This window comes from Bidens hawaiensis, unplaced genomic scaffold (genome assembly GCF_021521415.1).
Source record: "Bidens hawaiensis isolate Kalapana, Puna unplaced genomic scaffold, B.hawaiensis_p1.1 tig00020341_1, whole genome shotgun sequence".
Classification (NCBI taxonomy): Eukaryota; Viridiplantae; Streptophyta; class Magnoliopsida; order Asterales; family Asteraceae; genus Bidens; species Bidens hawaiensis.
This window is the reverse complement of record NW_027493096.1, coordinates 43,248-66,020: the sequence shown is the minus strand read 5'-3', so window position 1 is coordinate 66,020 and position 22,773 is coordinate 43,248. Positions and strand designations below refer to the sequence as shown.

General features: G+C 34.6%; 1 protein-coding gene across 1 annotated transcript; it reads left to right on the top strand.

Moving 5' to 3' along the window:
• Positions 1–15,308: 15,308 nt before the first annotated feature.
• LOC143560481 (histidine kinase 2-like) lies at positions 15,309–21,727 on the top strand. Its single transcript, XM_077048773.1, has 10 exons — positions 15,309–15,599; positions 15,874–16,425; positions 16,512–16,793; positions 17,505–17,674; positions 17,758–17,970; positions 18,056–18,524; positions 18,639–18,737; positions 18,879–19,510; positions 20,294–20,764; positions 21,372–21,727. Exons 1-10 carry the CDS (start codon positions 15,309–15,311, stop codon positions 21,595–21,597), a joined length of 3,405 nt encoding a protein of 1,134 aa, XP_076904888.1. The 3' UTR covers positions 21,598–21,727.
• The last annotated feature ends 1,046 nt before the right edge of the window (positions 21,728–22,773 follow it).

The following is a 22,773-nucleotide window of genomic DNA, read 5'->3' as shown; positions in this document are numbered from 1 at the left end:
GTTGTTATTAAGTTCGGTTTTATTTTTATTTGTTATTGGGTATTTAAGTCATACACCAATCTTCTTGTTTCTTTACCTTTTATATTTTTAATTTTATTGAATGATAAAAATATATAAAAAAATTAAAATAGTTAGAAATATACTTGAGAATCTCAACGAGTAAATGTTAATGGGTATATCTAATATCCGAAAAATAACGAGTAACCATACACGATGGATATATAAACGATTTTACAATTGAATATTAGAGGTGTATAAACCGGTTTAAAACTCAAAACCGGTTTGGATTGAAACCAGTTCGGTTTAGTCAACAAAAGTCAAAACCGGTTTATGATCGGTTCGGTTCGGGTTGAAACCGGTTTTTTGACCATGTTATGGTCGGTTTCGGTTCGGGTATTGATCGCCTTTTGCCCGGTTTTGACCGGGTTCGGTTCGGTTAACCGGTTTTGGGGGAGAAAATTACAAACCGGTTCCAAACCGGTTTCTACGTAATTGGTTTCAAACTATCGGTTTCAATTCAATTTTTGGGTCAGTTCGATTAACTGGTTTTTTTCCCACCTCTACTGAATATAGCCGTGGTTTTACTTTTGTATTATTTTCTAACCAAAGTCCAACACTCCAAGCCATTCATAAATCAGCATTAGATGTTGTTTGTTGGGCTTAGTTGGCCCAACCCAAAAGTGCAATTAGTTTTTCTCCTGTATCAAGATTTACTAACTTTTCTTTTCCTTTATAATTTTTTATACTTTTCTTTCATACTATTTTCTTTGATAATATGAAACAAGTTTCTTTAAACACACAACTCAATTCGAGTGTCATCTTTCATTCACGTATTAACAATTAAATTGATTTATCAAGGCATTTTTTATACATCTTCTACATGACTAGCTTTTCGTTGTCTCGCGTTCCTTCTGTTTGTGTAATGTATGGTAACAACAAAAAAAGTATTACAAAAATGTGAATTTGTTGAATTGTTATAGCTTGTGTACACATATAAATTTTTTGGGCATCATTGATGATAATGTTTAGAATGGTGCATGATGAATCAATTCAAATTCGACATTCACAATGCGGATTTAAATCTATTGTAAATTTACAAACTGCATACCAACAAAACAACTTTGGAGAACACTATAGAACAAAGGGACATGATAAACACTTTGTGCACCTTCTTTCCTGATTCGGCATTGATACTATTCGAGTTCATCTTTCGGCACAAGATTCACCAACATATATTTTAACTAGAGAATATGATACCACCCACCCGAAACACAATTTTAAATCATCTCCCTTTTTTAAACTTTACCAAATCATAAAACATGTTTTAGGGGAGATGGTGACATGTTACCATCTTTTGCATAGCTTATATGACTAAAAAAAGGTCAAAAGATGACCAAACATCAAACCTAACCTTATATTCTTTCACAAGCACCCTTCCAAATGCTAAACACTTATCAGTTTGGACTTTTTCTCTCAACTTTTTGCACATTCAAAAGTCCTTTTGCCTTCATATGCACCAACTCACTCTATCTTTCATTATCTTCCTGACATTTTCCCCTTGGATCTTGTGCTACTGTTGCCGATCCCGTGCCACCCGGGATCAACAAAGGGTGGCTAACACACCAAAATGTCAGTACCAAACAAACTTATGATGTATATAAAAGTCACACATGATCAAATACATACATTCCTAGACTTAAAGCAACAATATTAATTGATCACACCCTTTTGAAGATTAATAATGGCCCTTCATTCTATGGGACGGCAGCATGGCGATCCGATAGAGGTAGGCAGCGGTGGTGGTGGCGCGTCTTCTTCCTCCATTGCTCTCTTGCAAGAAAGATTCAGACAGCTGCAGAAAATGCGGGAGAGGCGAGAAGAAATGAAGCTGTTAAAGCAGTTTACTGAGTCGGAAACAACGAGTCCAACCAAGTATTACGAGCAATCAAGAAACGTGTCGGTGCAGCCTGAAGTGATGTATGATAAGCCAACAGTGACTGCAAGACCATCTTTTCAAGATTCTTTAACTCTTGGGCTTGATTTATATGGAAAGAAAACAGAACACCAGCCATCGAAGACTCCACCTTTCAGAGACTTTTGGTCCATGGATTCAGTAATGGTTAGCGCATCGCGTGCTCATGATAAAACGGACGTTGATACTTCACTTCACCTGTAGAAAAGGCTCGATTTTATGTTTCTTTTGTTCCTTATTAGTGTAAGTTATAGCAAAATCTAATGATGAATAAAAGGATGAAAATGAAATGATATCTTGAAATAAAGCACACACAGTGATCAAGATTTAGCAGATGTATTAAGTTGGAATCCCACTTGGTATTGATTAGTTGTTTATCAATGGAACAATGTGGAATCATTTGGCAAGTTATATTAACAAAAGAAATAGTATTGTTTTTATAAATATCTGCTAGTAATTTCATCAAACACTTTGTTAGTATCCCTTTTGAAAAATTGACAAGCAAAAACCCAAATTTCTTGAAGCCCCAAAAAATTGACAAGGAAAATATGGTCACCGGTTTCTGTTAACAATAACTTAGTTACTACTGATCGCCCAAATCCTGTTGATCCAAGCGGTTTTTGCTTTTAAAATGGTTTTTATAATGTCTTGCTAATAATATGAGCATAAGGGGAAGAAAGACAACATCGGTGGATGGTGGTTCGGTCCAAGTTAACAAATCTATTCTCAAAGAATGTTTCCTTATTCTGGGTGTGACAATCGCTACATTGTCTCACCAACAAGGGAGTGATCACTATGTCTTACCTCACCAGTAAAACAGTGATCACAGGTACGTTTCTCTTAGAATGTAGTTATGGCTAATGTGTCCCACTAAGATAGTAGTGATTACTATATTGGGTGTTAATAAATGTTTATTGTGGTTGCTTAAAAACTCACTTGTCTATTGATTCATCTTGAATTTTGACTATTAATCTAGAATATGAAATTTATAAAAATTTAAGGCAAACAAATTACCTCTCTCTTTGCTTTAAACTCTAGCCAAAAAAAAAAAAGGTTTGAATGGGTCTTGTATGTGGATTAACTGACATTTTCTAGATGACCAATTCTATTTATGAGTTGTGAATGGATTGTTATTTTTTTTTTCTTGAATCAGTTAATTGAAAATGTAACTTAGTTTTAAGTGATATTTACTTTGATAATATAAATTCTAAGTTTCTTGTTTAACATTGTATTTTGTAAGGCTTGTATTGATTTCTAAATACACTAATAATGTATAAATTCCATCTAATAAAATATAAGGGTTTTTATAATTTATAAATAAAACAGGTTGAAAAACAAAAATCAGATTTTTAAAACTCATGGGTGACATCTATAAGTTATTATACTTAATTACTATGATCATATATGAGCATTATAATTGGGGCATAATAAAAGCCTACAAGTTCAGCAACAACAGTCGCAGGTCCAGCATGATTTGGCCCAGAAACTCTTAAGTCTTAACCCATAGGTCGGCCCAATCATAAAATATGTCAATTCCAAACATTAGAGATACACAAAAAACCCGAATCTGGAACCGGACCCGAAAAAAATACCCGGAACAGGTTTTTTATACCCGGGTTTTTAATACCCGAACCGGTACCCAAACCTACCCGTAGGGTACGGATAGGGTATGCATTTCAGTACCAAAACCCGTACCCGGAACCGAACCCGATTTATACCCGGTAATACCCGAAAACCGGAACCGGTTACATACCGGAACCGGGTTTTTCCAATACCCAAAATCGGGTTTTTCAAATACCCAAAATTACCCGAAAAATACCTGAAAAATACCCGAAATTACCCCTAAAAATTGTAACCCCTTAAAAAATCCAATCTATACCCGAAAAAAGCCCAATAAAACCCAAAAAAAAACCCAAAAGTAGGGTTTTTCAATACCCGAAAATAGGGTATTCAAATACCCGGTTTTGGAATACCCAGTTCGATACCCGACCCGAACCCGACGCATAGGTTATGGTTTTTAGAGAGAATACCCGGACCCGACCCCGACCCGGGTATTGCCAATACCCGATTTTCCAATACCCGGTCATACCCGAACCCGATCCCATACCCGAATCCGGGTATTTGAAAAACCCGATTTGTGCACATCTACCAAACATTAGTATATAATTGTTATTTTTAATTTAAATCATGGTTCACACTTAAAATTATTTTTTAACATATGTAATTGCAAGTGTCATCATCTGGTATCATGCCATGATGCCAAAACCCTAATTAAGAAACCAAAACCTTATCATCGAATAATGGCTAGTGATAACGCCTAGAAAAACATCCTGTTTGGAGAATAGGGAAAACATTATTGGATTAGACCTAAGGCCATGACCCTCGAGTATAAGCGATGCTGATCAAGTACGTTTTGAAAGGGTATGTATAGTATTAAAAGACTTATGAGGGTTTGCATTGATCGCCTTTTAAATATTTATATGGGGAGTTAGTTGGATAAAGCCAAGGTCGTAGACCATGTGACGAAATGTCAACCATAGTTTATGTGGCGTCTGTCTTTGAGGGAGGACTTTAGAGATGCATGCATGTGTTCTTTACTAAATACGAAGTTATTTCGATCACTTTTTTATCTTCTTCTAAATAGGTATATGCATACATTAGGTGTAAGGAGATCTTGGAGGGCATACTCCAAAAGTATGTTATAGTTTGAGGTTGTGTAATAGATATTTTGGAGGCACGTTTGGTTGGACAAACAAATCTTATCATAGACATGTGTCAAAACATTACTTAGATGAATGATTGTGTTTCTCTATATACATAGCTTAGTCGTTATGTGTTATGTACAACCAAAAGAGACCATTAGAGATCTTTAGTTCTTTAGTTTTGCAAATGACTAAATTAAAATGATTTTAGTAAAACAAATTGAAAGTTTAAAACAAAGTTGTGCTTTGAGAAATCAAACTCATAATTTTGTATTATTTTGTATCATGTAAATAAGTATGAAGAAAACGTATTCAACTATAAAGGCAAAAAATATGATAATGTGTGATTGTGTGTCTAGGATTTTAAATATGGAGAAATTAGTGTCGCATATGATATGATAATTAAAAAGATTCCAGAGAAAAATGCTTAAAATGATGGGGGTACATGTGTCATCCAACATCCCATGCGAGTGTCACAATCATTTATTCCAAAACTTATACCAAACCATAGGAAACTACCATATTTGTAACATACAAATTGATATAGTTGTTACTTTTTTGGTGTTTATATTTAACAAGGCCTAAACTTTGATTCAGTTTTCAAAGGGATAAGAAGATTTGATAAGAGAAATAATAAAACTGTCTACTTGGAAATTTGGTAAGGCTACAATATAATATTATTATTATTATTATTATTATTATTATTATTATTATTATTATTATTATTTATAAAACAATAATGGTTCTTAGATAATTTACACAGTATTAGTATATATGCCATCTCTTTCAAACTCTCTTTTGATTGCTTGTCAATAACTTTATATATTTTTTTATGAAATATGTTTTGTTATGCCTTTTTCTACATACCACATTATCCTCATAAAATAAAGGCCATCCTTCTTTTGATTGTTTGTCAAGAACTTATTTTTTTTTTCCTTTTCTTGATGAAATGTGTTTTGTTATGCCTTCTTTAATATACCACCTTTATCTGATTTAAGATATACACACCACATTATCTTTATAAAATAAAGGTTGATTTCTTTTGATTGTCTCGATGTCACATTCTTCATGTTGGTTGATCATCTGCTATTGTCTTTCAAGTTTCAAGTTTATAATGGAGATTTGGAATAGAATCAGGCCATGGGGCAATCTTCCGATATTTACCACAACAATCTAAGGAATTTTTTATTTTTTTTTTTGAATTTTTTTTTTGGTGGTGGTGGGTTCAATCTAGGGATGAGCTCGGTACCGTACCGGTACCGAAAATCCCGATCCTGAAAATCGCAAATTTTTGATACTGGTACCGGTACCGATTTTTGCTCATCCTTAGTTCAATCAATGGTGGCAAAGGATACAAGTGGTGGCGGATCTTGAACTCGTAATATTGGTTGGTCGGAGAATCTTGAACAATAATTTTGATGGACCAGACTCAATGCATACTATTTATTATTCCCAGAAACATTACACCGGTGAGCGAAAAAGCTGGGTGGGCCACGACCCAGCCTGGCCCACAGAAAAATCCACCACCCCCCAATCTTATAAAATTTTTAAAAATTAAAGTTTTTTACTTCCAAAAATCCACAACCCAGCCTGGCCTACACAAAAATCCCATAAAGTTGGGATTTTACTAATCTCATAAAACTGGGTGAGCCACGACCCAGCCTCCCCCCCCCCCCCCCCCCCCCCGCGAGTACAAGAAAATGATACGATCAATTTCTTTGGCGACTATGTGGTTTAATAAAGTATGTTCGAAACCGAATAGTGTATTGTAATTTGTAAGAAATCAATGTGACCATTTTTCAAAGGATAAAAAAAAGATCTAAGTTAGAAATACTAGACCCGGACAATTGGTACGTTTGGTATAATAATTACCAAGCATGAGGCTATTCAACTAATTTGAATCGTTTGGTAAAATAGACACCACATAATAGGACAAAAATATATGTTTAATATAATTTCAATGAACGTGTTAGTTAAGGATTATGTTTTGGTACTACTCGTTCGTGTGCATTAACATTAAAGCCATTGTTGCTCTTAAATATGATATTTCGTTCTTAATAATAAATTCATATTTTTGCTTTAGGTAAATGGTCATTTTCATTGTCTGTCACCAACAAACATCAAGCAACACAAATTGTTCATGTTACATCTATTATTCGAGTATGTTTGGGGAAAAAGGTATTTGCTCCAACTCTTTTAAATCTTGAGAAATGTTTCAACCATTTTATATCTTTTATGAATCTTAGTATCTAATGAGATATAATAATATCCCTTACACACAAATGATTTCATACCTTACATATTTTACATCTTTGGCTATATGGGCATAAGGTCCATACACTCTCCGTGCTATGCGCCATGCCAAATTCAATTTTCAGGGGCTGTTTGGTAATCTTGTGTTGAGCCATTAAGATGCGTGACTAATTAAGATGTAACCTTTAAAATTGTTCAATATGTTTTTAAATTTTACCCATTAAGAAGCTTCACAACCATTTAAAGTCATCTATGATCCTTTAGGCATCACACCTATCATCATATCATTTGCAAAACATCAGTGCCACCAATCTTAAACATGATATAATGCATTGATATTTCGTCAATTTCAGATACATGTGGTTCTTCTGAAACCATCGTTTAAATTTATCGTCAGGAGACTGTTATAGGTCTCAATTGTCTTGTGTTAATGATCTTAGTTTGCTACCTTTTTTCCAAAGTTCTTTTTTTACACAAACAATTGGTCTATACATAATAAATGTGCCGTAGACTCGTGACAGGCCATTTTGGAACAAAGATATGATTTGCTTGTCTAAGAAAGATGCATATAAAAGCAAGAAAAGTTATGAAAACGACTATTATATGAACTCATAAGATAGTCAACATTAACTATAAACATGCAAAAACCTAGTATTAAGACACTAGGAAGATGCACATGGAATCTTTTGTATTTTGGTTGTTCATTATTGCTTAACATCTAAAATTTTTTTATAGTCTTCCCAATTTAACTGGCAATGGCATATCTTAAATCTCATCACTTATAATTATTTTTCTAACATATCCGTTTGGGGTGGTGGTAGGACCGTAGGGTCAGTGAGTAAACTTGATCGATGGTGAATAATATACTTGGGGTGGCCTTGTCGATATTCTTCGTGTTGCACCCAAATCGAGCTAGGCGGATCGGTGTTCCTCAATGGTTTCAGCTGAGGGGGCACCCACACCGCACGCAACCCATGTCGACACCCAGGGCCGGCTCTCAAGGAGGGCAGGGTGGTCAACGGCCCCCGACCTTACACCCTGCTAGGCATGATATATATATATATATATATATATATATATATTATTTTTTAAAAGTGTTATAATTAAGTCACTTAATTTTCATATTTTATTAAATTGAAGGTTTTAAGATGTTTTAGTTTTTTCTTTTTTTGTTTCATACATAAAACCTTTTTATCTTTTTTTTTATGCTGACGTTGAGTGGCGACGTGAATTTTATTTTTTATTTTTAAATTTTAATATAATTAATATTTGTTTCAATTATATAAATATAACTACATATATTACAAATTCCGACCCCCACATCTTATCCTCCATTTCTTTCTTGACGCACAAAAATATTGGTGAGACTCGATTTGAAGATTTACTGACCTGATTTGAGAAAAATATGCTTGAATGACCTAATTGAAACACTTTTAAACCTTGTTACTATTCTGCGACATATTCCCTTATAATATAAGGATACATGGTATACAATAAACTCAATATATTTTGTGTATATAAGGTGTATTATATACCCAAACTCATGGATATGCCCGAAACCCGATGGGTTTTGGGCCAGGTATGGAACATGTTTATAAAATAAGTGAAGGGATTGGGTCCGATGAACCTGTGAACGGACCCAAAAAGATTCTTATACCGCAAAACTGCCTACATGGGTCGGACCCACCATCGCAAGAATAATCTGCTGGAGCCACCCCGCAGGAATTACATCAAACGCTTCTAGAATCCTGTGAAAGCATTCCGCATGCGGAAAAGACAGGCTACACCGTTAATAATCATAACGAAAGATTCCCTAATAGTGATGTTTAAAAAAATAAATATGGGCATGTGAAAATTGGACCAATGAGAGGATGCCAGCAGGACATTCTCTAACAGCATCGCACATGGCAAGTTGTTAAACCCAATCAGGGATAACCACGTGTCCTATTAGGTGAATGGAAGGTTCTTTTGATAGTGACAACCCAACCAATGATTCTTCTCCACCCCCAGCTATAAATACCCTCGTACAATTAACAAAGAGGTACGCACGCATTCCATCAATCACATAATACTTTCTGGTACTTTATTTCACCAGAAACGTCACTAATTCTCACGCCGGAGGGTGGTTACGAGAAGAACCCCCATCTCATTTTTCTCGTAACGAGCTCACGGTGATCTGTTTTGCAGGTTTTTGTCTGATTTAAACTCGTTATGGCAAAAGCAGTAGTACCCTAACCCGGTTGAGACATAGGTTTGATCCTACTCAAGGATTAAATCGGTGTTTCTTCAATAAGGTATGGGTTGAATGAACCTAAACTCGATTATTGTCATCTCTATTCAAGAGTTCTAGCGCTTCACGGTTAACCGCTCATAAATCATAATAAACCAAACCCACATGTAAAAAATTAAAAGCGTAAAACCATGTATTTAAAACTAATTGGTTACGTTTCTCAGATTAACCTGACTTTCGGTTTTTGTCCAACTTTAGTCCAAAATCGATCTAAATCGATCATGCACACCCCTAACTAGAACTCTAGAAGTCTATAACATGTTACTTGAATTTATTCGATTTCAAACCTTTAAATAATAAGATCATTTATAATTGATTTATAACATCGAAACAGAAGGTAAGTGGGCAACAAGCTGTGTCGCTACCCTCTTTTGAATTGTAAAACTCAATCTTTTAAAAACTACATTTGCTGATCTTGAAGTCATAACATTACTATGCATGACCCGTTGAACACGGGTAAGTAACTCCACATATTCAGATGCGAGGAAACCAAAAGTGTCAAAAACAAAAAGAATAGAATCGAAACTCTCACGGGGAAGGAATTCCTTCCTATCTCCTCTAATGAGACTTTCACACCCCCCTCACTCTTAGGCTTTAGGTTGCAGGCATCACTATCTTGCTAGATTAAAACAAGATAAGTTTGCATTTTTTAACAAACAAGATAAATATTCTCCAACTCAATGTAACATTATTTTGATCCTCTGAAAAAAATAAAGCAACGTTATTCTATTAATTTATTATATTATATTATATTAGTTTATTAAGGTGACATGCATGAGTAAGAAACTAATAAAATAATAATTTGAGGACTAAATAGTATAAAGACACTTGGCCGAACGATTGAGCTGTCTAATTGAATCTTGAATCTTGATGACTCGTTAGGTTCACTCAGCAAACCTTTAAAAATTTGCAATTCAATTTTCTTTTTCCTTTTCTTTGCACTTTCATATCCCATTTCTTAATTTATATATTTTCTAAGTGTTAACTATTACAATAAGTTTAGTCAGCTATCAGTCTATTATATTTTTACAGCAAAACAAACTATTACTCGATCTTTTTTAACCCCGTTTAACAAAAGTAATTTGCCCTTAATAATATAATTATGCTTTTGATTGTATTATTATTATTGTAATTATCGTTATTGTTGTTGAAATGGGGTATGGTTAAAATGAAAACCCATTTGAGTTGTGAAAACCCGTGAAAACCCTATGTAACATCGTTTTTTTTGTTACATGTAATATATGCTGTTACATTTAATACAAAATATCGAAACATAAAAAAAAATGTTTTGCTATTTTTTAACATTTTTTTACTAATTTTTATATATTTTTCAGGAGAGAGAAAATGTTATATTTATATTTTGCATTTTTTATTCACTTTAATTGTGGACCACAAGATTTAAACATTAATTAAAAACATGTGGTTGAGAATGTGTTTCTAGAGTTTTCACAACTCAAGTGGGTTTTCATTTTATACTTAGCCTGTTGAAATGCTCGTCATCATTAATATGTTAGGTTATATTTAAAACTAGAAATGTTTTAAAGTTGTAATTTTATATTTTTATTGTTATCTAATTTATTTTTATTTAGGGCTTAGAAAAAATACACCAACTCAAAATTGATAAAAAAAAACTCAAACAAAGATTATATAAAGTTAAAAATGTTTTATATGTGTTCTTAGTGTTTTTATTACTTTTTTTTTGAACGGCTAGTGTTTTTCATTAGTGAACAATTATTTTTATTTTATTATCTTCATTCTTTGAAAACGTCTAGTGATTTTATATCTCTTATCATATAAGTATATACCAAAAAAAAAAAAGGTGTCAAATACTCTATAACACATAAACAAAAATTCGTTGGTGTCACTGGCACAAATATCTGCATAGTTGATCTAGTCTTGTTAATGAGCATTATAATTAAAAAAGTTAAAAGACATAACCAATGATACATTTCAGATATATTATTGTAATATTAATTTAAGTTTCATATTTGATATTTCATATAAAAAAAACACATGCTTACATGTTCTTTTAGTAGCTTTTGAAAAGAAAATTCTTAATTCCGAAAATTTTAGTGTTTTAATCAACAAAAGTACGTATTAAATATCACTTTTGAGTATTTGTTACATAAAACTATAACTTTAGATTTATATAGTCAATTTTTTATAAAAATAATTAGTTAATAAAAAAAATTCGTTGAAGATAATTTGGCTGCGTAAAGCCTTATAATCTATAATTGGGTTGTTATAGATTTTATAAGCTGAGTTGAGTCGAGCTGTCTCGTTTAATTTCAAATTTGAGCCTGAACCCACCTGGCAGAGGTGGGTGGGGGTGTGTGTGTGTGTGGGGGGGGGGGGGGGGTTGCCCAGTTTTTCCTAAAATGTGTTGGGTTTTCACTGTTTATGAAAAATAAGACCATATATGACTCACAAAATTGTAGTTCTTAATGGCATAACGATAAAAAATAGTTCTTTTAGCACAACGCATGTAGCATGCTTTTTATCTTAATTTGTTTCAATGCCTGTAGCATGCCTTTATGTAGCATGCTTTTTACTTAATTTGTTTCAATGCATGTAGCAATGCCTTTTATCTTAATTTATTTTTGTTTCGAGAAATATGATATTTTAAATTTACTTAATTAGCTTATACATCTATTGAAAATTATATAAGTTTTTAATATGTTTATGAGAACATGTTTTGAGTAATATTAGAAATATCACACAACAATATGCAGCAATATACAACATTTCCTTGTTGAAATCCTCTCAATGAAAATAGAAAATGATACCTTGTATGTGGGTAACAAATTTAACGGTGGATTATCGACATAAATTGTCAACACATATTACCAACGAAGTTTGCTAGCAGTACATATGTCGAAACTGACAAATTAACGATGGATGATTCATCGAGAGATCAACGACGAAGTTAATATCATCGACAAATGATTAATTAAGGTTTTCAAATGTTATCACTTTTTTTTTTAAAACGTGAGATATCGCGCACTCATGTGGAAACACACTTTGGTGGACACACATGTAGAAGTCCATAATATGCGCGAGATTGCTACAAACTCGTATGAAAGTTCTATGACCATGTGTGGGAATTCAATCTATGTTCTTGTTCTTCTTTAGGATTCGTATGAGCGATTCTAATCTTCAAATCACCAATTACAAGTTGCCATCAGACAAAGAAATTTTTAATTTTTGTAATACATGTGAAAAACTGAAAGGTTTTGTTGACTGTTAGAAGTGAATTTGTTGGCATTTAAAAAAAAAAAGCTACAAGTGATTGTTAGAATTGATAACCAAATTTTTTTAGAAATCTAATTATGTAAACAATGAATTTTCTGTGTAACTAAATTATCAAATTCAGTTTTTATTTTATATGATTTTTATTTAATTTATTCTATAAATTTTTTACTTTCAAATCTATATAATACTTCACCGGTGTCTATGTTAGTGTGTTGTGCTCTGCGCCTCATTGTGGGGACGCTCATAGAATTATGACGCGCCCACCCGACTTAAAACTTATGACATTTTCTTTAATTAATGTTGAAAACATTAGTCATAAAGTTGATAGTTTCAAAATTGTGTTTAGAGCGTCGAGTGTTTATAACCCACTCAAAGTTTAGGCTCACTCTAACTATGCCATTAGTTTCTTGTTCTAATATGTCGAAGCTTCTCCAGCTCTTAGTTGTGATTTAAATACAGTAAGAACCCAACGTTGAGTGAACTGCGAACACCAATTCGCCAATCTAGTAATAGATCGGTCGTAAATCGTAATCATAGATTGTTAAAAAAATATGACTTCATATGGTTAATTTGGTCCCGACAAAGAAGATGATTGGTATGTGGATTTAAATATTCTTTCTAAGCAAACTTAAACAACTCATAGAACATGCTCTAACATATATCCAAGCATGAGATGACATGAATCTACCCACAAATAATTGCAACAAAACAAAAACTACATTTAAATTTGTCATAACCTTTTTGACGAAAGTATTCCGGTTATATCAAAATTGAGTAATTGAAATAAGCTTTATTAGATGATTTCAGAAAACAAAACATTACTATCACTTACTTTTATGTCATCTTCTCGAATTTTGCATAAATGTTGGTTCAAAAAAGTTTAATAGATCTGATGAGGTGAAAAACAATATATTTGTGTTTTTTATCTCTCTTTTAACAAAAAAGGCAATCTTCTTGTATTAAAAAAATAGCCATAACCAATATTGAAAGAGACGTAATTTGTTTTAAAATTACAAGTCATATTCATCTCATAACTCTTAAAGATGTTACCCAGTCATCCTTCAAAAGCTTTGCTTTCCTTGCAATGTAAGAAGATATTCATTGATGTAACTAATTTATATAGTTTAATCAAATAAATCTTTAATCAAAACTAGCCTATTTTATACCACATAAACTGTCAATTTTCAATTTTTAAAGCATGGCACATAAGCTAGCTTTCTTCTAGTTGGATATACTTAAAAACCAAAAATGAGAGATTTTACTAAATATTGACACACGTTAGAATATGTGAACTTAGTTGTGAAGTGTACACTCGTTCAGGACTATTCTGACTTTGGGCACTAATTAACAAGCCCTATGGTTCTTATGGGTGAAGACGTCCATTCTCCCTTGGTAGGATTCGTGGCGCTTCGATGGAAAATGGGCATATGTCTCTACCTAATCAACATGAAAAGCAATATTTTGCCTTATTGAATGCTTAGGATTTGTGTGGCTAGTGAAAAGGTTGCATGGAAAATGACTTTAAAAAATAAGTGGTAAATTGGATAATAAACGGGAAGCAAACTTAGTTCTAAGTTAGTCTTGAAAAGTGGAAAATTAACGATTAGTTGTAACTAAGCTCGATACTGAAGATACTCGGTACTAAATGTTCAGTATAATCTCGGAGTAGTGTGACACTTGGTTGATATTGAAGTGCTATATGTAATTATATTAAGTTTTTCTATTGATGCAATCAATTATAATCGTCAATTATCTTGCTGTTCATAAAGAGTTATAACTCTTCAACCAACGTGTGATAGTCCCTATATATAAAAGAAAGTTTTTTGGTTTGATTAAAACTTGCACTAACTTTATATTCTTGCTCTAGAAATTCTTTCGATCTTATCCTATTACAGATTTACATATAATCCAAGAGTAGAACATCACTATTCAAGACCCGAGGTGAGTATGCAATGCAATGAAATGAAATATATAAATATGAGAAAGAATAAATGCTTACCCATTTATGTTTTGAAGATAATAAGTCAATATACAAAAAGATTCAAATAATAATAAGATAAGTATATGAATGGGATAGGATAATTTCAAGAAAAGTGTATACGGAGCATTGTATGCATCTTTAAAAAAAGTCCAAAAAAAAAAAAAAGATAACATAGAGCTAGCTAGCTAGCTATCTATCCTCACTCAGTCACAAGATGATGAGATTATCATATGTCCCCAGCCACAACTAAAACAAACATTCCTATTTTTATTATTATTGTTATTATTTCTAGAGAGAGAGAGAGAGGCAACAAAGCAAAGGTGGCTCTTTTCTTTTCTTTTCTCCCCATAATAATAATAATAATAATAATAATAATAATAATAATATCTATCTTTAATCACAAACAAAACACTTGGTCATTGATTCCAGTTGGGCAGTGAAAACCCAACTGGCTGTCCTGTTTCTTCTCTTAACAATAATCATATCCTATACTCTCTCCTCTCTCTTTCTCTCTCAAAAAAGGTTTGTTCTTGATGCCTGTTTATGCTTCCAACAGCCTTTGGTTAGGCAGGCACACCATATTATAGCAAGACTTACATAATTTCTTTTCTTTTCTTTTCTTGTCTTATTATTATTATTGTTTCTTGATGCATAATTTCTTCCCTTGAAACACCTTTTCCTTTTCTCCCCCCCAAAAGATGTGATTTTGTAATCATCTCTCTGTTTCTTGATACTTACAATTACAATTGAATTGTGAGCTGGGTTTGCTCCAAGATCCATAAAGATTCTTCCTTTACATGATTGGCTTCCCTGCTGCTGCTGCTGTTGAGTTTTCTCAAGTGGGTGGTGTTTCTCATAATGTCTTTGAATTGCAAGATTTCTTCTTCTGGGTTAAATGGCACCAGTTCAAAGATGAAGAAGGTCAAGGAGCCTGGCTGGAAATGGAAAAGACTGGTCCTTTTTGTGTGGCTTATTGTTATTGCAGTTGGCTTTGGCTTGCTCTTTATTAGTGGTGTATTTAGGAGAAAGATGGAGGTAATAACATTAACAGGAACATGTGAAGATAAATCTTTAGTCTTGGCTCAACAGTTTAATGTCAGCAATGACCTTCTTTATGAACTAGCTTCCTCATTCTATGAAACAGATCAGGTTTTGCTTTTGCATCTTCTTAGTTTTACTTCATCTTTTCACTGTTTGATTTATATTTCAACTATACATGTGAAAGCACAAATAAAGATCCAAACTTTGTAACTAGAAACTTGATAAAAACACTTTAGTTTGCTTTCTTGTGATGGTTAGTGTCTTATATACTTTGATTAGGTTTAGATTTAGATTTTGAAGATAAGAAACATGCTTGCAACCTGAGAATCTTTTAGATATAGACATGTTAGTTTTGTTCTAATTAACTGTTGGTATCTTTCAGATAACTGCCTTGAAATGTACCAAGCAAGTGGGAGATAAATTGTCCACAAAACATGAAATAACTTGTTCTCTCAAAGGGTCAAATAGTGCACAAAATGTGGAATTGTGGGGTCAATGCCCTATACATGATGATGATAAACCTTCATTAGTACATGAAAAACTTGCACGGGGGCATAACAACGGTATTCTGAAGGTGTGCGTGTGGGCTCTTTTGGTATTTGCATTGTGTGCCCTGATTCCTTGTTTATGGAAGAACCGTAAAGTGAAAATAAAGCCGAAAGAACATACACAAACCTCATCAAGAAGCGCTGGAAAGTGGATGAAGAAGCTTCTAGTACTTTTTGTGTTAGTTGGAGTAACTGTATCAATCTGGTTATTTTGGTACTTAAATGACGGCATTCAGTTAAGAAGAAGAGAAACTATAGCAAACATGTGTGATGAACGCGCGCGTATGTTGCAAGATCAGTTCAATGTGAGCATGAATCATGTTCATGCTCTTGCTATTCTTGTATCCACTTTTTATCATGGGAAACAACCTCCTGCTATTGATCAAGTAAGTTTTCATCTATCTGATGTTGTCTTTTTGTTAAAAAGATTGTAAATTAACAAACTTTATGATGTTATATAATGTTTTTACAGAAAACATTTGGGGAATACACGGAAAGAACGTCTTTTGAGAGGCCGTTAACTAGCGGTGTTGCGTATGCTTTGAGGGTGCGCCATTCTGAACGAGAGAAATTTGAGAAAGAACATGGATGGACAATAAAGAAGATGGATACAGAAAATCAAGACCAAACATTGGCTCAAGATTGTGATCCTAAGAATCTTGAACCTTCACCTATTCAAGACGAATATGCTCCGGTTATCTTATCTCAAGAAACTGTTTCTCATATTGTCTCCATTGATATGATGTCTGGCAAGGTATCTACTTTAATACTTTGTAGGTGGTAGTTTCAACCAGTTTGCTTATGAATGGGTTGGGTTGGGTTGGGCTTTGTTTTATCTCTAAGGGTCAAACAGGTCAAATAAGTAGCGTTTAGGGAAATGAGTCAAACGGGGTTGCTAGTAATCTGAAGTTTATTTATAATGCATAAATACATAGTCAAACTACTAAAAAAAGTAGATTATTATTTAAATAATTTGATCTTTGTAGTCATATTTTATGCAGTAGATATTGATAATAAGCTTGTTATGTTTGGCCAAAAAGTGTTTTGGGTAAAGCTAGCCCATGTTAAAAGGCGGGGTCAGGTCAGAGGTCAGAATAGGTTCAGGGCAGAACGACTTCTAACCAAAATGAGTTCGGGTCCGAACGGGTTCTAAGCAAAATATATTCTGGTCAAAACGGGTTTGGCAAAATAGAATCAGCTTAAAATGACTAAATGAGTAGTTTTTGAAAAAAACTTTCCACCTCAACCCACCCTGTTTATTTCGGCAAATAGACTCGGAACCCATTTTGAATTGTTACCTACCTGCCTATTTTCCACCTCTAGTCTTCTTAGTTGTTTCATTCTTGGCTAGTTAAAGTAATACAACTAGAACGTGATTACAAATAATATTCGGCACGTGCATATTCTATTGTTGTGGTCCTAATTTATTTATCTATTTTTTTAAAAATTTTTCACTATATTTTAGGAAGACCGGGAAAACATTTTGCGAGCAAGGGCATCTGGAAAAGGAGTCTTGACATCTCCTTTTAAGCTTTTAAAATCAAACCATTTAGGTGTTGTGCTTACTTTTGCTGTTTACAACACTCATCTTCATCAAGATGCTACACCAGAACAGCGAATTAAGGCAACTGTGGGGTAAGTTTGATGATGATACACCTTATCTTTGATTCAAGATTCATCCCATTTTTATAAAAATGAAAACTTTATTAATATAACAGGTATCTTGGTGCATCTTATGACGTCCCGTCGCTAGTTGAGAAGCTTCTTCACCAGCTAGCGAGCAAACAGACAATTGTTGTCAATGTTTATGACACAACAAATGCTTCTGCAGCCATTAACATGTACGGTCCTGCTGAGGCTGACATAGGCTTTCTTCACATTAGCAGTCTTGATTTTGGTGATCCTTCTAGAAAGCATGAAATGCGTTGCAGGTTATATATTTAATAAGTTTTTGCCTTTTTATTTCAAGAAAACGGGCCCCACTAGAACTTTTAACTGTAATCGGTTTTCTAACAGGTTTAAGCAGAGGCCTCCGCCACCTTGGACAGCAATACTGGCATCTGGCGGTGTGCTTATTATCACTTTTCTTCTTGGTCATATCTTCTATGCAGCTATAAACCGAATTGCAGCGGTAGAGCATGATTACAGAAAAGTGATGGAGCTCAAGCATCGTGCTGAAGCTGCCGATGTTGCAAAATCTCAGTTTCTTGCAACGGTTTCTCATGAAATCAGGACCCCGATGAATGGTGTTTTAGGCATGTTGCAGATGCTTATGGACACAAATCTTGATGCAAAGCAGTTGGATTTTGCACAAACTGCACATGCTAGTGGTAAAGATTTAATAAAGTTGATTAACGAGGTTCTTGATCAAGCAAAGATTGATTCTGGAAGGCTTGAGCTTGAGGCGGTTCCATTTGAGCTGCGCACTATTCTTGATAATGTCGTGTCATTATTGTCAACTAAGTCTCAAGAAAAGGGAATCGAGGTTAATACCAAACGGTCTATTTAATTAATTTTTTTCTTAATCTATTACTATAATATAATACATTCATTCATTCATTATAACTAATAATTTTGTTGTGTTTTTGTGGACGTGAAGTTGGCGGTTTATGTTTCTAGTCAACTCCCTGAAGTTGTTGTTGGAGACCCGGGACGTTTCAGGCAGATAATCAAAAATCTTGTTGAAAATTCACTTAAAGTTAGCTCCTTTTCTCATCTTTATTACAATTAACACACACTACTAACTGCTCTATGTTTTATTTACTTAAAGTTAGCACAATTCTCTGTCTTTATTTTTTTTCAAACAGCGACTCATGCACCCATCTACTTTCTTTTGCAGTTCACACATGATAGAGGACACATATTCGTGTCAGTACATCTAGCAGATGAAGTGACAGATGAAAACGGCATGAAAATATTTAACGGATCAAAGTCAAACACAGCGTGTAACACTCTAAGCGGGCTTCCAGTGGTCGACAGGAAGAAAAGCTGGGAGAACTTCGAAAAATTAAGTGGCAAAGATTTGATAAACGAATCTGAAAAGATTAAAATATTAGTGACTGTTGAAGATACGGGTGTGGGAATCCCTATAAAGGCACAAAGCAGTATATTCACACCTTTTATGCAGGCTGACAGTTCCACATCAAGAACTTATGGTGGGACCGGGATCGGGTTGAGCATTAGCAAGCGGTTGGTAGGTTTAATGAACGGTGAAATCGGGTTTGTTAGTGAACCGGCTACTGGAAGTACATTCTCTTTTACAGCTGTTTTCATGAAGAAAGAAACAAGCTCTCTTGATACCGAATTGCAACAATATCATCCTGACACATCAGAGTTTAGGGGACTAAGGGCGTTGGTGATTGATCAGAAAAACATCAGAGCAGAAGTCACAAAATACCATCTTGAAAGATTGGGAATATCTGTTGAGATCACATCTGATTTTGAGTCTGCACAATCTTACCGGTCCGAAATGTAAGTTCTTTTTAGATATGACAAGATTTGGAGATCGGTTGGGTGTTTTTACGGGTCGAAAATTTTGAGGTTTGGTTGACCCGCAACACCTTTTAGCTTTTTATGGACAATTACAGCATAACATATGATTAAAAGATTGTATCCTTTTCTATAGTATGTAGGGGCGTGCATGCGTCGGTTTGGGGCTTCTGTATACCGTTTAGTTTAAGTTTTTTCAGTTTTGCCACTTGGGCTAGAAATTTTTGGGCTGAAAAAATGTCGGCTTTAAATAATAAATTTGGGCCTTATTCTTTTTGTTATTTAATTGGTTATTATGCATTTTGGTTACACTATTAATTAAATTCTTATAAATTACTTAAAATTCAAAATTAATTATGAAAAATCCATAAGTTCAGTTCGGTTTTTTTCGTTTTTAATTACTTGAAAACCCGAACCAAAAGTTCGATTTTTATGTAAACATAAAACCAAACCATTGGTTTTTGTTTGGGTTCGGTTATTTCGGTTTGGATTTTTCAGTTACAGATTGGTTTTTACGGCTTCATGCACACCCCTAAGCATATAACCTTTTGAATAAGTTATAAATAAAAATGCTTTATACGCTAAAAGTACATTGTGTGCCTTGCCTTTGACATGCTTTACCTGGTCCAACCCATTTGACCCATTTCATTATTAGTTAATATTTCTTATTGTTGCTGCTTGGCCCGTTTGATATAAAGCATAATCAGAATCAGACCATTTATAAGTAACACATTTTGTTTATGATATCCATTTTTTCATGTGTAGTGATTCATCTACTTTTGCAATGGTTCTTGTTGACCAAGAAGTGTGGGATAAAGAGAGTGTTCTTGCATTTCTTCGTGGTCTTGAAAGTGGAACGAAACTTTTTCTATTGGCTAACTCCATAAACCCTGCAATACAAGATGAGATCCAATCGGCTAACTTGGTGGCAGCTGTTGTGCAGAAGCCTCTAAGATTAAGTATCTTGATTTCTTGCATTCAAGAAACAATTTCTTTAGGAAACACAAGTGTTTTAGCAAGAAGAAAACCATCGACTCTTGGGACTTTGTTACGCAATAAAAGAATATTGGTTGTTGATGATAATATTGTCAATAGACGAGTTGCAGAAGGCGCGCTAAAGAAATATGGAGCTATTGTCACTTGTGTAGATAGTGGTAAAGCTGCTTTAGAGAAGCTTAAACCGCCTCATTCTTTTCATGCTTGTTTCATGGATCTCCAAATGCCCGAAATGGATGGGTAAATAACTTTCTCCCGCTGTTTTATTAGTCAAATGTCTAAAATACCCTTGGCGTGTAAACAAGCCAAGCCACTTGTGAGCTACTCGAGATTGGCTTGCTATAAGCTCGGATCGAACCGAGCTTAAATGAGCCCTAGCTGTGTCGCGAGCCTATTATTTATACAATGCTAGTTTAATATGTCAGTTATATATTTATATAATGATTTTTATTATATATAAAATTATGATAAAAATAAGTAAATACTATATATCTTATTATTATGTTATATATAAAATTATAATTAAAAGACATATAGAAAATAATTATGAATGTGTACAAATTAATTAACAAATAAATAATAAACGAGCCGAGTCCAGACCGAGCTCGAGGTTGAAAAACTACTCACGAGTCTAGCTCAAGCTGTAGATATAGAGCTCGAAACAGCTTGAGCTCTTGCTCTTGTAAGTTAAACTCTAGCCGAACTCGAGCTTGAAAAACTATTCATGAGCTGAGCTTGAGCTTTAGAAATAGAGCTCGAAACGGCCCGGTTCGGATTGGCTCGTGTATGCCCCTACAGTTGGTGGTTATGTTATGTTATTGGTATTGGCTTTTGGTGTTGTATTTAGGTTTGAGGCTACAAGACAAATTCGCAGGCTAGAGAGCATGGTTAATGAAAATATAATTTCTAATAATGCGAGTCCTTGGCATACGCCTATTTTAGCAATGACAGCAGATGTGATTCAAGCTACAGATGAAGAGTGTATGAAGTGCGGGATGGATGGTTATGTTTCAAAGCCATTTGAGGAAGAACAACTGTACTTGGCTGTAGCTTGCTTTTTCGAGTCTGGTTAATGGTCTAACGGTCCTGGGTTGCACCAAACCAACTGACTTAGTTAACCCATGGTTATGGTTAGTTAGGTCTAACAGTCTGGTCATATGGTCGGTTCCACTGACACAGCAGCATGACCATTGACTCAGCCAAAGCACAGTGGGTTGCGCCGGCTCAGCTTGCTAATCACATGGTCTAAACAGTCTGATTAGCCACATGCATAGCCATCGACACAACATCCATCATATACGTTGATGTTTTTGCCATGGTAACTTGTTTATATAATCTTACTTTTTTTTAAAAATTATTTAATCACTCAATTTTTAAGCCAAAAATCAGTTTCATGATTATATTTTGATCTTAAAAGCTTGTTTTGTTTAAATTTTCAGTGGTGATAAGCATCGGGCTCGCGCGGACTTGCATATGTGGATTAAGAAATCTACATAAAATCTTTGTGTTTGTATAAAATTAAACTGTTATGTGTGCACATGGTCCCTAGTACATATTATGATCTATGGTTGTATTCTTATTGCATTTTTGGCGGTAAAAACTTTGAAAGAAAGAGAGTTGTTGAAGAGGTAGGTCCCAGCAGAGCCCAGTTGGACCCGCATGACTCACCTTGAAGAAAGACGTCTGCGCGGAACCAACTGGATCCGCAGGACCAACCATGCTCAGAGACGTGACGTCCTTACGCGCAGTACGCAAGCTGTTCCCGCAGGAAATGCCTCCCAATGGTGAAGTACTCCGCCTGTTCCCGCAGCTGCGGATACAAGCCATCAGGGAAGGCCACCCGCGCAGCAAGGCTACACGCACAAGGCACTTAGCTCTCAAAATAATTCAGTAATGTCACCTGAAGAAGGAATGAGCAAAGCCGGGAACAATCCCGCACAAAGGCGGGAGGGGGAATACTCCCGCCCAAATGAGCCAGTCCGTACGATACTGGAGGATCTTTTGTACTCTACCTGACGAGGTATGGGCAAAAGATCTGACCAGAGATACGACAGCTCATTGACAACAGTATGGCGAGCAGCATGCTCTTGTACTGTATGTCACTATTAGCCGCTGCCTACTCACCAACTCCTGTCATACCACGTGCATAGCCTGCAGTTGGTGGAAAAGGAATAGTACACAGCAGGCCTGGTCACTGTCAGCCGCTGCCTATCCACCAACTACCAGCATGGCACGTGCGTAGGCCACAG

Coding starts and splice junctions, on each gene's coding strand:
- LOC143560481 (XM_077048773.1), top strand. CDS start 15,309: ATGTCTTTGAATTGCAAGATTTCTTCTTCTGGGTTAAATGGCACCAGT. Junction 17,675..17,757: donor CGAATTAAGGCAACTGTGGG/GTAAGTTTGATG, acceptor TTAATATAACAG/GTATCTTGGTGCATCTTATG. Junction 19,511..20,293: donor CAATCTTACCGGTCCGAAAT/GTAAGTTCTTTT, acceptor TTTCATGTGTAG/TGATTCATCTACTTTTGCAA.